The following is a 17,299-nucleotide window of genomic DNA, read 5'->3' as shown; positions in this document are numbered from 1 at the left end:
GAAAGTACTTTGACGCAGCATCATTCCACTTACTGATGCAATCCTCCATTTTAAGCCTGCTCGACTATTGTAACATCATTTATCTGGGGTCTCTCAAGAAAACCATTCAAAGACTCCAAATCATACAAAATTCGGCAGTGTGACTGATTTTCAGTATAAAAAAATGGATCACATAACCCCCTACTACCAAAAACTTCACTGGCTGCCCCTAGAAGCAAGAGTGTTGTTCAAGTTTGCCTGCCTTTGTTTCAAATCTATTCTTGGTTTGGCCCCCCCCCCCCCCTATACCTGGTCTCACACTTTAAATTGGATAGTTCCACCAGGCCTACACAGAGAATACATATGTTTAGCCACCCTATAATAAAAACCTGCCGATACAAAAGATTCCTTGACAGAACTCTTGCTTTCCAAGCAAGTCAACAAAATGGCTGGCTAAGCAACATCATCAAGCACTCCTCATCCTATCTTAACTTCAACTAGTTAAAACCAACCTGTTTAACCGATTTGTAACCAAGAACTCTTAAAGCCTTATCCCTGTATTCTACTTATATGTACTCGATGTTCCTTCGTTGTAACTTTTTTACTCTGTCCCTCTCCCTCCCTACAAATATTCATGTATTCAAAGACTTCATTGTTATTTTTTCGCTGACTGTCCAGCTCTTCGTATTGTAAACCGCCTTGAACTACTTTAGCGGTACATAAAAATAAAATTATTATTAAAGGTCCTGTGTGCTTCTTTCAAACTAATGAATTAATCTTTTGGAGCAATTACTTTAAAGACAAAAATTTTATGCACTTTCTAAGGAAATTAGCCACGTTGCTCCCTTTTACAAACAATATTTGTGTGGAGGCAGAGTAGCACATATACAACTAAAGATCCCCATTACACAGCTATGCTATTTCCCTGACCTATACACGTCCTCTGTAATGCCTTTTTAATGTGATGAACCATGTGGTGCTCTGGAACCTGTGCTTACATTAGCAGTGGTTGTAGTTTATCGCAGCATTTTCCCGGCTTCGCGTTGGCAATTGTCAAATAGCACTAGATGGCAGGCACCTCTGTGTGCGTTTCTGCAAATAAACCCAGTTTGGTTTGATTGATGTTTATCATTTGGCGCCATCTACTGGGCTATTTTTACACCCCTGAGGAAGGCCCGTGTCGCCGAAACACGGACTTTTACATGCCTGCCATGTTTTGTTTTATTTATATGTATACCTGTGCAAATTTTAATTGAAAATTATATATTTTAAATAAACATTTGTTCACACAGTGGTCTGACCAGTGTCCCTTCTCTACTTCCTTTTCATGTTTCTATAATTTGCCCGTGGGGTTGCTTTTTTCCTTTGTATTGTTTGACTCACTTTCTACAGGACATAATGTCTTTGAAAATCTCCCTCCTCATGCATATTTAGGAAATGTCGATCTCTTAGGTGGTTTGTGAGAGGTTCAAAGGTCACAGCATTGAAACTTAAATGGTATCATCACTCTCTAAAGTTATATCATTCCACCATTGAATGTCTGATTCCTGTATCTTCCAGATGGACAGAGGCTTTCACTTAGGGAGACAAAATACCATTCCTGTGGACAGCTTAAATGACCTCTGGGATAATGTTTATACTAGTCAATGACTTCAGGGGTAAAACTTTTCTCAAGGTCACCAATGTTGCCAGTCAAAGTCACGTTGCCAGGTCGCATTTGCCAACAATATCCCCATATAAACACAGAGCAGGAAGCAGCCATTGTTGTTGTAGGGTAGGACATTGTGACTTCATTTAAGAAAGCCAAACTATGTTGAAGTGCTTGAATCAAAAAGCCTCCATTATCTGCTCACATACATATAGTAATGGGTTCCTTGCCTTCATTATTTGTGTACATAAACACACACACGTACTGAAGGGTACCGTGCATACATACACAAAGCACAGTGCACATTTCTTGCTTGGATGGTTGCAGACTGTCTTATTATTTATGAAATAGGAGGGTCCCATACTGGATGGAAACAGTTCCTTATATTTGTACTTATTAGTATATGAGAACTGAGTACATTCTAAACACTCTGGAAAAAGGCTAGGTGGAGGTGATATCCTCCCTTCCCACTGAAACACCGGTAGCATTTAAGTTAGTTAAAACAAACCTCAAATTTACATAATAAATATGAAATTAGAAACTGTCAGGCTTCAAGGTTACTGTTTCACTTTGAATGGGCAGAAGCAGCAAGCCAGTGCCAGGTGTGCCTGCCACAGATCCTATGCTTAGTGATACCACCTGGTGGTCAGTTAAAGAACATTACTCAAACCCAGTGCTGGGGGAGCAGTTTCCTTGTCCAGCCTCACCAACAGAGGGTTGCCCCAGTATATAACCTGTATAAGGGAGGAGGCTTGGAGAAAAGCAGAGAACATATTAAAGGCTCTTTGTGGACATTCTGATGGGAGATGAAAACAGATAAGAAACTATGTGTGAAGGCTCCCTAAGGTTAACTGAATGGGAAAGAACCACAAAAGAGGCAGTTTGGGATGGATCTCCAATGAGAAAAACAGAGGGCTTGAGGGCAGGAATGGGCAATATTTAGCAGAGTGCTGCAGAGGCAAACAAAATTAAAAGGGAAGGTAGTGAAAAGTTTGTATTCAGTGCCTCTCTCTTGTGGACAGTTCCCTGTGATTTTTGCAGCTTTGCAAACGACCGAGGATAGCATTGTCAGCCGCCCCCGCACCCCTCCTCTGAGCAGCATGATCTCCAGCAGCAAGGTCTTATATAGCCAAACAGAAGTATATACACAATTGCTAAGGATCAAGTGATGACATGAGAACAGAGGGGAAGGAATTTGTATTAGCAATAACCCTTAAGAAGGCCTTACCAGGCAGGAAATACCTCTACTCAGATGGCAAAACTGCTATCCAGCTCAGACCATTTTATGCCCAGTTCTGACCTGGCACAGGCTCTGCAACATGACTGTACAATGGGAAAAGAGGGTGTTAATGTCTCCACACCAGCCAATCAGATGATCTATAGAAAAAGCAAGTCTTCTGTTCATTACTATTGCACAGGATTCTGGGATGCAGGCAGATGGTACAGGACAAACTGATATCATTCAAGTTTTGATTTATATTTGCCAAAGCCAAGAAAATGGCCTTTTCTTCCCCAATACTCGGTCTGAGGCTTTGTATACACGGTAAAGTAAGAATGTAGCTTTAAAATAATAGCATGTTTTCTTTCTTGTAATGTAATATAGATGTTGGTCAGCGGCATACTGCAGTGTATGCTTTGTCATGCCCAGGTTTCTGCAGAGCACTTTCTGGGTCTGTCTGTCTCTGTCTCTCTCTTGGCCCAGCATGGCAGGGAGAGGGGTCTGAACTACTTAAAAACAGGTCCAAGTCATATTATTCCAAATTCCTGTGGACTATTTTCTCCTCAGTGCAGAACGTTCAATGTGTCCTGAGGGTTGTCTATCTCTGCATGTTCCTGGTCTTTCCTCCTTGTTTGTATGTTTCCATCTTTTGATTCCTTTGGATCTGGAATGCATGTGTTGAAAGGCTGGGGTTGGGGGGTGAGGGAGGATCACAGGCATAATGGCACTTTAATCTAAGACATACAAATTCCTCCTATGTTTCATTATCCAATGTTTTGCCCCTTGTGGCTACTAAATGTTATGCTATGATATGTGTGAGCGCATCTGGGTTTTGTGTGTGGAGGGGGAGGGTTGAGAATACATGGTTACAGTTTGTTAATGAATTGGTACTTCCCGCATGTCTATAAGTGAGACCCATCTTAAATGTACTGTACTGTGATTTACAGTGGGGAAGAACTTGGTAGTGTAACACTAAGCTGAACACTGACCACTGACTGATTTCCTACATGTCTCACCTGCTCTGGGGTAAGCTGATTCCCAGCCCAGAGAATGGCTCCACATTACACAATATAGTAAATGACAGCAAATACAGACCTGTAGGGTCCATCCAGTCTGCCTAACAAGATGACCAGAGCTTCAACCATTAGAATTCTGGAATTCAATGGATGGGACTGAAAACTGCTGGACTAGAGCCAAAAGGGTGACAGCCATGGCCTACAGCAGAGCTTTCCAAATGGTGAGTTGCACTCCCAACCCCAAATGGGGGTCACAATTTGGGCAAGCACGCTATAAGATATCATTGGCTGCAATGCCCAGGGTCATGTGCTTTCCGTGACCGTACAAATGGAATTTCAGCCACATAAAGACTAATAAACATGGGCCTAGATTCTCTGAGGGACCTGCCAGCATCCCAAGTTAGGACCACCAAGTCCTAGGAGACATTCTCACTTGCTTTTGTCTGATAAAATACAAGAAACCTCAACATGCCCAGAAAAAGGCAATTAAAAACCCAAGATCCCTCTTGATAACGTAGTTGAAAGGGGCAGTGCTTAGACATGGAATGAAGGGCCTTAGCTGAATCAGTCTGCCCTATTGTTCCATGCTGACCAGACCAAGAATTCTCCCAACAAACCTTCTTGGTGACCTCAGTGTGGCCACCAACTCTTGCTAGTGGCAACTTTTACAGTTCTTCCTCTGACATGCTGTCCTTGCCCCATATACCCTCACTCTTGATTAGCCTCTTTTTCAATGTATGCACTCACTTTTCAGCCTTTTGCAGCACCCTTAACTCCCTACAGCTATGAAAAGTAGACACACATATCTCCCTCCTGCTAGCTGTCATCTGCCACCTCTACAACTGCTCTTCAAAGCAGGACAAATGGGCATTACTCTGTTCTTCTGCTGTCAACTGGGGCTGAAGGGGAGAATAAACAGGTATGGGGGATTGGGGGGTGTCTTAAGAGCATGATAAAGGATCGATGAGTGCATAAGCCTCTTCTTCCATCTTCCCAACACCTAGTACAGCTGCTCTATTTGCGCATTTGCAGGTATTGCCTCCTCCCTCTTTATGTTTCCTACACATGGTGGCCTATAACACCATAGCCGTCCAACTCTCTGCCTGTGTATTCCTTGAACAAACCACTGACAGTTTGACAGTTCTTCATGGCTGGCAGTGAGTGGGCTGTACAGTGCCTGTATTTCAAAGCTATTGTTCCTCTTGGCAGAATCTTAAAAAGAGCCACAGAATTGGGAGTAAGTAGGTGGAGCTGGGTGAGGGTCCTGATCAGGAAAGTTGTGTAGGAAGTTGATAGGCATTTTTATGACTGCAAGAAACTGCTTCAGTAGCCATATTTGAGAAATGCTGGACTAGACAAAAGTTGTCTAATGGGCATGGAACTATCTGGTCACCCTAGTCTAACCCAGTGCAATCTCTGTGTCTCTCCACGGGGGATTTCTCTTTGAACACTGGTTTGCAAGCCTGCAATAAAAAGCACCTGTAGATCTGCAAACACCATGGGGAGTTTTGACAATCAGTGAGGCTTCAAGCTGACACTGACACTTCCTTACACTCCCGAGGAAACAGTCAACAAAACAATAAGGGCAGTGGTTGTGTATAAGTGCATAAGGAGAGGGAATGCAGAGAGAAGGGGGCAATATATAGGATGGCAAGGGCAAGTTTCCTTAAATAGTCCAAGCTAACATAAGATGAGGCTGAAATATCATGCAGACACCCTGCTTCGTCAGTTTCTCTCTAGTCGCATATAACACGTCAGCATCATTGATTATACTGAAATTATTGCTGTCTCAGAAGAGTTATTTCATCTTCTTTCGTAAATGTAAACGGACAAATTAAGAAAATATAAGAAGGAAAGTGGTGAAGTGTTTGCTGTGAATGCTCCTGCTGTCCATACTGACCTGTCCTCAGCAACATCACAGTCTAGTCTAGCTTTGTTCCAGTCTTCCCAACATTCAGTTCACCACCGCTGGCTTCAGTAATACTGATCCTGGGGGGATCACCACCCAACCAGGTGGCAAGGACTCAGGGCTGGACATGGGATTAATGCCAGTGGAAAGATCTAATACAGTGCCAGGAAGTAGTGAGAAGCCTTCAGGGGTAGATCTCAGCCGAGCCACCTCAGTCCTTTCACAGGAGTCCTTGGGCTCCTCCAGCCCCTGACCTTTGCCAGCTCTGGCTTCTGCCATAAGGCATCTTTCAGCATCAGGCTTCACACCACTACAGGTGCCTGCAAGCAGGGAGACAATGGGAAGGCCCAGGCCACCAGCTGCAAATGCAGACAATAAGTGGCTTTTGGCGAGGTTCAGAGGTGTGCCGTTAAGGGAGAGCATGGGATTGGGCAGTCCAGCCAGTCCTACAGAACCACCACTGCTGCAGGTTAAAGTGCTTAGGTCAAGAGGAGCAGGAGCTAAAGGGATGGGCAGGGAGGCACCTAGGCCCGGCAGTCCATGGTTTGCAAAAATGGCAGCTGGATTTGGAATGATGATTTGCGCACCGTTGACATAAGGCACTTTAGAAGTCAGGGGGCTCTTGGAGGGCTGGTGAATCTTCAGCATCTCTTGTTGTTCGTGGGACACAAAGTGACCGTGGGCCTTGATGTGCTTCCGGAGAGAGCTGGGGTCCGTGTAGCGCTTATGGCAACCAGGCATCTTGCAGTAGTAGGGCTTGTCCACATAGTGTGTGCGTGTATGTTTGAAACGGTCGCTTGAGTTGGAGTAACGCTTGTTGCAGCCCTCATATGGGCAGATGTATGGTTTCTCGCCTACAAGAGGGAGACAAGGAACACAGTCAGCCATTCATAGGCCACAAAAGGGACACAAAGTACAGTGTTTTGTTTTTAAGTTCAATATTTATTATATTTCTTTTCAGCTTACAAAAAGCCATTGAGCTGATCCAATAATACATGACAAGAATGGGTATGCAAGGTCAATAAATCATAGAACAAAAACAGTAGAAATCTGTAATACGTATCCTATTCAGTCGTGAGTTATTACAAAACTTTGTTGTTACAAAAGCCTAGAGAACAAAGTACAGTGTTAATTTCACAAAACAGGAGGCACAAGTCCCAGAGCATGATCTGGGAAGGGAATGAACTGATTAGAGCATCACTGTTGCACATGAAGTTGGATGAGAGTGTCCGTGACCTGGGTAAGGGGAGAGAGACGATCAATGACCCTTGAAGTGAAGGAAGAGCGTCACTCACCTGTGTGGGAGCGGTTGTGGATCTTGAGGTTTTCCAGACGAGAGAAGCTTTTGTTACAGGTAGGACAGCGATGCGGCTTTTCGTTGGTATGGGTCCGAATGTGGATCAGCATTTTGTACCTGTGCAAAAAATAACACTTATCACAAAGTGACAGTAATTCCTTCACTGCGCAGACCGTGAACTGTATGGGAAAATGAACTGTGTGGTTTTCTTTTTGTAGTAAATTTTCCAGCCCATTAGCTGTGTTTTCCCTCTTCCAAATGAATCATACATGGCATTTTAAAAACTTTAAACTACTGGTGGAAATTATACGTCAGCAACAAGGCAAAATATGATGATACTGTGCAGTATACAGGTAATTAAGGCATTTTCATGTGTAGATGGCAGTATATGCACATAAATGACTACAATAAAATTATGCCTGATGACCAGGATAAAACTAGGAACACCGGAAACAGCAATCCTACTTACTAACTTGACCTTTCAGGTGCTCCAATGCCACACAGTAAGAGCCTATTCGCTAACAGCATCTGGACACTTGCATTCCATTACAGAAAACTAGCACAATCAGGAATCGAGGCACCTGCAGTTACCCCAGCTGTAAACCTGATGTAACTTCAGGCAGGTATAGTGGTATAGTGGTGGGCTCAGGCCCACCCACGTTAGCTTCAGGCCTACCCAGTAGCAGCACACCTATGAGGTAGCTGGTGGGATCCCCAAACCCTGCCAGCTAAAACCTTCCAAAACCTCTCCTTCTCGCTTACCCTTAATCATATCTTCACCAGCAGCGAGTAGATGACTGCTTCACACTGCTTGCGCTGGCTCCACAGCCTTCCTTCTGACTGACTCCACTTGTGTGGAAACGGGAAGTTGCATCAGAAGGAAGGTTGTGGGGCTAACGTGAGCAGAGAATCAGTCATGCTGCTCGCTGACAGCAAAGATCTCTCTAAAACAGTGGTCTCAAACTCAAACCCTTTGCGGGGCCACATTTTGGATTTGTAGGTACTTGGAGGGCCGCAGAAAAAAATAGTTAATGTCTTATTAAAGAAATGACAATTTTGCATGAGGTTAAACTCTTTATAGTTTATAAAACTTTCCTTTAACAGTTAAAAGGAAAGATATATAAACTATAAAGAGTTTTATCTTATGCAAAATTGTCATTTCTTTAATAAGACATTAACTATTTTTTCTGTGGCCCTCCAAGTACTCTATTTTTTCTGCAGCCCTCACATTTAAAGTTTAATATCTTTTCTTTCTCAAAACTGGCACATTTCAATCACTAAATTGAAAATAAAATCATTTTCCTACCTTTGTTTGGTAATTTCATGAGTCTCCGGTTGCACTTTATTCTTCTGACTGTGCATCCAATATTTCTTCCCTTCTTTCAGCCTCCTGTATGCTTCCTCTCCTCCAGACCTCATTCCCTCCCCCAACTTTTTCTTTCTTTCTCTATGTCTGTCTTTCTCTGATTCTGTGTCCCATTTTTTGCTTTGTTTCTGGCTCCCTGCCCCCCCCCTTCTTTCTTTCTTTCTTCCTTCCAGCCCTCCCCCATGCCACCGCCGCCGGGGAATAGGCTGCTGCTGCCGCCATCGGGAACAGGCCGAGATCTCCATGCTTCTCTTCTCCACGGGGCCGATCGCCCGACGTCAATTCTAACGTTGGAAAGGATGTTCCGGGCAGCCAGGCAGCGATTGGCTAGCCAGAACGTCCTCTCGACGTCAGAATTGACATCGGGCGGCAAGAGAAGCAGGGAGATCAAAGAGCACGGTGCCGGCCTGTTCCCCGATGGCAGCGGTGAGAAGGGAAGGGAAGCAGGTTGGGCACCACTGCTCTAGACGAGCCGCACTCTAGGGAGAATAGTGGAGGGTGGCCAGCTGTGCGGACCGCCCCCCCCTTGGTACGCCACTGGAGCAGCAGCGTGTCTGGCCGGCTCATTCCATTCAAAGCCGCGGGTGGCGGCTTCTTGCGAGATCCGCGCCTGCGTCTGAAGCCTCTCTAATGTTGTGATGTCAGAGAGGCTTCCGATGCAGGAGTGGATAGCGCAAGGAGCCGCCAACCCGCGGCTTTGAACGGAACGAGCCGGCCAGACACACTGCTGCTCCAAAAGGAAGAGAATGATCCAGTTCAGACTGCAGGCCGCAAATAAAACCTGGAGAGCCACATGCGGCCCGCGTGTTTGAGATCGCTGCTCTAAACGGTATGCGGCAGTTTGAGACACCGAGTGCCATGGGGTAGAGTGGTGGCTTGAGACATTGGAGGGGGGAGTTGTGGATCACCCGAGCAGGAGAGAGATCTGCCCATCCTAGTTGGGTCCACATCAGTATCTTGCAAATTTTCCAGCTGGCAGCACATTAAATCCAGTATGTGCGTATGTCCGCATATGTGCGAAGGCCCATCTGGCTGCGACCCACTTCAATGGAGGGATCTGGGAGGTGCGGGGACAGACGCCAGCCAGTAGGAGAGTCATCTGCGCCGGCTGACTTCCTACAGGACATTCCTCTCACCCTGAGAAGCACGTCCTGTAGGCAGTCAGCTGGCGTGGATGACTCTCCTCCTTGCCAGTGTGTCGCGGCACACCTGAAATCTCAGAAGGCACACTGGTGTGCTGCGGCACACAATTTGTGATACAATGGTCCAGACCCACCCAAAATCTGGTGTCTGACTATGCCTCTGACTTCAGGCATCTTAACATGGCAAGAATGTGCATAACTTACAGTGTTCTGTGAGTGACTGCACTGCCCATGTTTTTCATATGCTCCTCCCATGTGAATGCCCTGCCTTGTGCCCTTGTTACTATTTTAAGAAACGTCTAGTTAGGTATTTTTTTTTTTTAATTGTATTATATTGTGTATGTCTTTTATATCCCACCTAGAAATTTAGCTAGATTGGGTTATAAATTTAAAAAATATCTAACCTGTACTGTTTCAGGTACAAAATTAGATTATTAGCTCTCTAGAGCAAAGACAATACCTACTCTTTCTGCTCGTAAATCACTTGAGTTTGGATTTGGACAAGTGAATAATTAAAACTAAAATTCTAATATCAATAACTCTCTTCTCAAGAGGCATGATTATGGTAGCTAGGGAGTCCCACAAGTGAGAACATACTGTCTGCTTGTCTTCGGATAAAACATGGTTGCTCACCTATAGTGGATGTTGTCCGAGGACAGCAGGCAGATATTCTCACAACCCTTCCACCTCCCCTAGTTGGCTTTCTTAGCTTAACTATTCATTGAGTGAAAAAAATATTTCCTTCTGTTTGTTTTAACTTCATTGAGCGTCCCCTAGTCTTTGTAATTTTGAAAGACTGATTCACTTTTATTTGTTCTACACCACTTAGGATTCTGTGGACCTCAGTCATGTCTCCCATCAGTTGTCTCTTTACTGGGCTTGGGAGCCCTAACCTCTTTGGCCTTTCCTCATACGAGAGGAATTTCATCCCATTTATTGTTTTGGTTGCTCTTTTTTGAACATTTTCTAATTCTATATCATTTTTTTAGGTTTTTAAATATGTAATTCCTGGAAATGTCCAGTTTTAACATTGTAATCCACTTAGAACTATAACGTTAGGGCAGAATATAAGTTAATAAATGTAATGTACTATAATTTCAAAAGAAATCCAATCTAACCTGAAAACTGCCCATTTCCAGTCCAGCTAACAAGACATGCAAGTTTCCACTGAGTTCATATTTTTAGTGAGAGACATGTTTAGGTTAGGAAAGGAAAACAGTGCAGACATAGTGTCTTATTGTAGTGTAGGTGTCTTATTTTACCCCATTTGGCTGCCTGCACAAAAAGATAGGCCCAAAGTATTTGATTACATTTAATATACATGCATACTTTATTTATGTAAACATTTATGTCCCACTAAGAATTGCAGATTGAGTGGATTACACTGTAATTAATGTGCAAGCTCAAAGCACCCAAGTATTTCACAATTACATGAGTTGTTTGAAAACTTATCCACATGTAAAATATGACTGGCATGAATTACCTCCATTTTAACTACACTACTTAAAATTGAAAATACGAGGATAAGATACCTAAATCCTAAAGGAATCAAATACAAAACTATTCACTCTACAACCTTCCCATATCTGGTAGAAAAATGATGACCCCCCCTACCAAAACTTTCATAAAGGCCCAAAAACGTATCTATTTGGAGAATACCGTAACCCCACCCCCCAAACAACAGCCTATGACCATCAGAAAGCAAACAAGACCCAAACCACCTTTCTCCTATCTCTATAGATGACCAAGCTCCCTACAAACCGGGAAAGAGACACCCATACCAGAAACCATAATATCAAGACTACACCACCAGATACAGCCAATCTTCTCTCCAAACCATATGCCATAATCATACACCTACACGAACACAAACCAAATTATCTGTGTCATGAACCCTAATGAAATAATGTAATCCCTGGATATGGCCAGGCTCTTCTAAATTGTAAATCACATTGAACTCCTTCTGGGGAATATTAACAATCCATAAATGCTAATGAATTATAGTACAATGAAATGTAATGTAAAAAAATTGTCCACGGTTGATACTGAGCAGATAAGATGAATCTTGTGGGCCTTAATTGTTGCTATATTCACAGGTCCTAGTGGGTCAATATTCAAAGTGATTTAACCATCCAGAAATGGCTTCTGGCCAGTTAACACCTAGAAGTTAGCCTAAATGGAGGAAAAGATCTCAGATTCACTACTTAGGAAACTTGTATAGTTCTCCCTAAGTGGTGATGAATTTCTTTCATTGATCAAAAACCTCCACACTATCCTAAATTGCTAATCATTTATATTTTAATTATATTTTTTTTTTTTTTTTTTTTTAATGTCAGAAATATTATTTCATTGTATAAATAATATCAATGATTAAATAAATATACTTCATTAACAGGGGCCATTCATTCTACAAGCTCTAAGGCTCAAAAATAGCTCCCTTGTATAAATCGAAAAAGTATTGGGATGAAAAACAGACACTTATCTGTAGGTTGTGAACCAGTAGTTCAAAGGCTGATATCCGAAATCTGTGCGTGATCAAAATAAAGAGTCTCTACATACTCCCAATACTCTCGATATAATCTCAAGAAGTTTAAAGTGCTCCAGTGCTCGATGGGTCCCGTTTCGCCGCTGTAAGTAGGCTTCATCAGGAATCAAGTGCACGCATTCAATTGATCTGTTAGAATCACCTGTTCAGGACTAACTGCTAATTTTCAGCAGCAGTTAACCAATTATTGCTGATAAAAATAACCAGATAGCACAGAACTATAAAAAAGTTATTTTGTGGGCGTTCTGGGGACAGAGTCTATACTTGGCCAGTTAAGTTCCAATATTCAACATTTAACTTGCAAGGTTAACCGGATAAAGACTGCATAAAAGACAGGCACCTATCACCTACAGTAAGTGGACGTTTCTATGTGGCGGAGTGTGACTTAGGCATTGCTAAGAGCAATTCTCCAAAAACTTAGGCGCATGAAATGTAGGCCTTTGAAACCCTTGTCTACATTTCAGGCACCTACGTTTTTACATAGGTACTACTAGCTATGATTCTGTAAACGGCGCCTAAGTGTGATTTATACATGGCTGGCGCCATTTTTTTAGGCGCTGGTCAATTTAGGCACAGTTTATAGAATCAGCCCCTTATAGTATTCTTTGAGTTAATGTGTAAATTTGTGCCCCATTCAGACTCTGTTTATGTGTATGCTCACCAGTGAAATAAAATCTATATCAGATACACTCATATTTACAAAATAGCACATAGAAAGGCTTTTGCCATTTATGCACATATGTGAACCTATTCATATCAAATATAAGTCAGTGGAGAATAATCTACTTATCAAACTTTACTTTTTTTTAAGGACTTTACTTCTTTTAAATGGTGGGTAAAGACCTCAAACACTCGCACCTAAGCCCCTGCTCATCAGTAAACTTACTTCATATAGCCTATTGCCAGCAGATAGATGTCAATCATAGGTTAAAAAACCACTTCTATTAACTGAATGAGCTATACAATGTCCTGCTTCACAAAATAAATGAACGTAATAAAAAACGTGGAACTCAAATACTAAAAGGGCTTGAGGTGAAATACTTATCTGTCTTAACACTCAACAGGAGCCTGTTTCACTGGAACTTCTTCAGGGGATAAGTTATTGCATTAACTTGGTGCCACTATTACAAAACTTTTCACAACAATTTCTTCCTGCTCATCAGGCTAATAATATATACATATATATGCCAGTATTTCAGTCATTTATGTATATAATCAGCATATACTGTAAATATTAACACATTCTTTATAGCATTACTCCATATACTCATATATCCAAAATTTATCTGTATAACTTGAGTAGGGACCATGAGCTTTCAGGAGTAGGGCCGAAAGTTATGTGAAAGCAGCAATAGTCGGCCTTTATTCAGATAACTTTATCTGTATAAGTCAGGAGTGTCAAAGTCCCTCCTCGAGGGCCACAATCCAGTTGGGTTTTCAGGATTTTTCCAATGAATATGCATGAGATCTATTTGAATGCACTGCTTTCATTGTATAATAATAGATCTCATGCATATTCATTGGGGAAATCCTGAAAACCTGACTGGATGGCAGCCCTCGAGGAGGGACTTTGACACCCCTGATATAAGTGGATCACAAATATTAGACTTATCTGTATAAAGTTAGATGGATAAGAAAATAAATAAAGCAAGAATCTGAGTTAAACCAAGAACCTCTGATGCTAGCTAGTCCAGCTGTGGGTAACCAGAAGATCCTAACAAGTAAATCACATTTTTCAAAGCTCATTTCTGATAATAAGCAAATGGCTTTTCAAAGTTTCCCTGGCTAAACAGTATATTGGGATTGGTTTATTAAAAATATGGATGTAATATTGTATGGTTTTCTTGGTGGGAAGGGAGGAGGGTGAAAATAATTTTCATGTATTTTACTGACGGATTTAAGTGCTGTTTTTCAAACATCTTGCATGAATTCCTGTAAGCACTGTTTTGAGATTGAAAATGAATAAAGAATTTTTAAAAAAAAATTTTCCCTGGCTAATGATTTTTCATGGACTTTTCCTCTTGGGCCTTTTGTAAAACCTCTTTTAGACCCCTCTGATATTAGTCTTGACCACATTCTCCAGCAACAAATTCCACAGCTTAATTATGTGCTAAGTGAGAAAATAATTTCTAGGATTTGATTTTGATCCTTTTATTTTTAGTGTTTATTTTTTGGAAGGTTAAACAACTGTTCTAGTCCAATTTATCTGTATAAAGTTATGACCTCATATTCAATAATCTGATTATAGGGATAGGCTGGCTAAAAGTCTGAACAAGGATAGACACAATTTATCTGTATATCTTTAAGCAAAGACTAACTGGCTCAGTGATTAACTTTTGAAAATATTAATGTTTTATATAAGCCAAAATTAGACCAAAATTTATGAAGAATTTGGGGTATCAGAAAAAAATTCTAAATTACAGACATCTTAATTGATGTGAAAGCTTAGTTAAAGGTTTGATAATGGTGAATTTTGCCCCTTTTTTACTGCACAGCTCTACTTTCATTCACTCAGTAATGGTTATAGTCAAGACAGTGACAGTCTTATAATTACTTCTCTTATTAGAAGAGTGTGCTATAAGATTCGATCACATGTACCACAGAAAAGTCACCACTGCTTGATGCTCAGTCCAGACCTGAGTGGGTGTAGGATTTGGGGCAGACAGAAGAAGCAGAGGATTTGGGGCAGAGCAGAGCAAGTTGGAGCCTCACATCTGAGGCAGCACATAAGTAAAAGCTGGATCCCCCACAGACTTGATTACTGGAGGTACAGAGCAGATCCGGCCTATCCAGCGTTTACTCAGTTTCCATAACTTCCCTGCAAAGCAAATCTGGTGAGTGCTGTCAATAAGAACAAGGAGAAGAATAAAGACAGCGTTAACAGCTCTTTAAACCTTGATTATATCATATTGCGATCCATCTAAATGTAAACAGCACTCACCTTTCAGGATGCCATACCCTGTTACTACGGAAAGGGAGGTAATCTTTTCAGTCCTATCTGCAGGAGAAAAGGGTTCTTCACTAATGGCAATGAACGGGGAGGGAGGAGGGGCTCACTTTGCTCTCAGGACAAAACGAGTCGGCTGTCTTACCTGGCATTGAAGCCCCTGCCCCGGCGGGCACAGTCTTCCCAGTGACAGCAGTAGCCAGTTTCCTTCTCAGGTTTCACGTGGTAGTCATTGACATGATCCACGAGGTCCTGCAGCAAATCAAACAGCTGATCGCACTGTGGGAGGAAAAGGGCAGGATCAGAGATGACTAAGTACGCACAATATGCAAGCTCACTCTTCTCGCCAAGCTCAGCATATCAGAGTACTTGACTGGTCGTGAATGCAATGTCTCTTGCTGCACAGTCTTAAACCATCCAGCAAAATGATGCACATATAACACCTGGGGATGGGGAAGGTGGAAAATTTGCAGAAGCTCCCAGAGGAATCCTGCAGCACCTGCAAGAATTTTTATGGTGTAAAAGGATGGTGATGGGTGGAACAAGCCTTAATGAAGTTTAATTTGGTCAAGCCTGGGGATAACTTCAGTGGTTTCTTTCAGGGTCACAAGATCTGTTCCAGGTGCATCTCTTACTCAAGGGGAGGGGAATTAGGGCTCCGATTCACTAAAGTCAGCGATCGTCGCTAAACCTGTTTTCACAGGTTTAGCGCTGATTGCTGCCAACCGCCTTGATTCACAAAATGGTCCACTGCGAGTTTTTCCCCCCTCGATCACCCATTTCCCGATCCGGCCATACAAATGAGTAAAACTCCATGCAAAATAGCCAAGCGATTGATTCACTTACATTGTTTGGCTATTTTGCATCGGGATTTACGATCCTAAAACCCAACTGCTGTAGACCTGTTGGTAACTGTGTTACTGACAGGTCTGCCTGTTTTGTTTTTCTTTCTTTTTTTTATGGCACAGATATTTTGCATGTATTATACACGCAAAATATCTACCCAATTAAAAAAAAAAAAAAAAAGAAAGAAAAAAGCATCCCGACAGCACGCCCCCCCCCAATAAAGCACTCCCTCCCTCCCCAAACCCCAAAAAATGGCACATGCGCAAAGGCCCTTCAGACGGGGCCCTGAGATGCCAGTGGGGGGTGCTGAAAAAAGAAAAGGCGAAGAGAGGAGGAAAGATGCTAGCTGACTGCCTACAGGATGTGCCTCTAGCCGCAAAAAGCACGTCCTGTAGGCAGTCAGCTGGTGCCTCTTCTTCTCCCCAGCATCTCACAGCACAGCTGAAATCTCAGGCGGCACACTAGCGTGCCACGGCTCACAGTTTGCGATGCACTGCCTTAGTGTTTCTGGGTACCAGTGTTTCAGAGAGAGAATCCCCTTAGACCCTCTGAGTATCAGTGTAAATGATGCATACGTATTTTCAGAATTCTGGGTTACAATACAGGTTCTGGAAATCTGAGGATGCTACGTCTTCAGCTCACCTTGGCCCATCGGCATACTAGCTGCTTCTGCACAGGAAGATCTGGGGAAAGACGCTTCTCCTTAGGAGGGGTTATGAACACAGAAGAGGGCAGCTGCAATGCACTACTAGAGCCAAGGGGCAGGAAAAACTGGAAAGAGCTGGGAATGCCATCCATATAGCGGAGTGACTGGTAGTCCTGGAGAGAGAAGAAAACAGCAGTGTAGAGTGGTTATCTAAAAAGACTGCAAAGTGAGAGGACAACTCTACAGTGTACCACATACAGCTTTGAATCCTGAACCCAGAAATAACTCCTGGACACTTATCACAAATTATTGACATAAGAGGGGTTTGTAAAATTTAGAATGATGAGGTTTTTGCAGTTAATGGGCCCGTACAACAAGTTCCAAACACATGGTTATTTTATAAAAGCCCAATATCTACTATAAAGAGGTGAAAGCATAGCTTTATGTTTATTTATTTCTTTTTTACCACCTTAGTAAAAGTAGTTTACAGTTAGATAGAAAAAAGGAAAGGATGCTAATATTTGACAGGAAAGAATCAATGCTTAAAGGCTAAAAAAGATATGCCAAATATAAAAGAAAAATCCACCTCTCCTTTAAACCTCCCCAGCTCAGCGGCCGCGTCTGCTTACAATGTAGGGGGCTCCTTATGGATTACTCCCTGTGTGGTCATGTGCCAACTTTTTGCAGGTAAATACTCCCACACAATTTTATAATAGGTGTTTTCTGCATGTAAGAAAGC

General features: G+C 42.4%; 1 protein-coding gene across 4 annotated transcripts in view; it reads right to left on the bottom strand.

The window, feature by feature from the left end:
• GLIS2 (GLIS family zinc finger 2) overlaps positions 1–17,299 on the bottom strand; it is a 207,762-nt gene that overhangs the window by 12,833 nt on the left and 177,630 nt on the right. For 3 of the 4 annotated variants that reach the window (XM_033963756.1, XM_033963758.1, XM_033963757.1), the window contains exons 4-7: positions 16,557–16,733; positions 15,214–15,347; positions 7,067–7,185; positions 764–6,625 (exon numbers count right to left, since the gene is read on the bottom strand). In XM_033963756.1, the coding sequence (XP_033819647.1) occupies positions 5,817–6,625; positions 7,067–7,185; positions 15,214–15,347; positions 16,557–16,733 (1,239 nt within the window). In that variant the 3' untranslated portion in view covers positions 764–5,816. Of the gene's footprint in view, positions 1–763; positions 6,626–7,066; positions 7,186–15,213; positions 15,348–16,556; positions 16,734–17,299 lie in introns of those variants that run through there. The other variant, XR_004541120.1, reaches the window with a different exon arrangement.

Source organism: Geotrypetes seraphini, chromosome 11, assembly GCF_902459505.1.
Source record: "Geotrypetes seraphini chromosome 11, aGeoSer1.1, whole genome shotgun sequence".
Lineage (NCBI taxonomy): Eukaryota > Metazoa > Chordata > Amphibia > Gymnophiona > Dermophiidae > Geotrypetes > Geotrypetes seraphini.
Note: the sequence above shows the minus strand (reverse complement) of the source record. Positions and strands in the feature narration are given on the sequence as shown.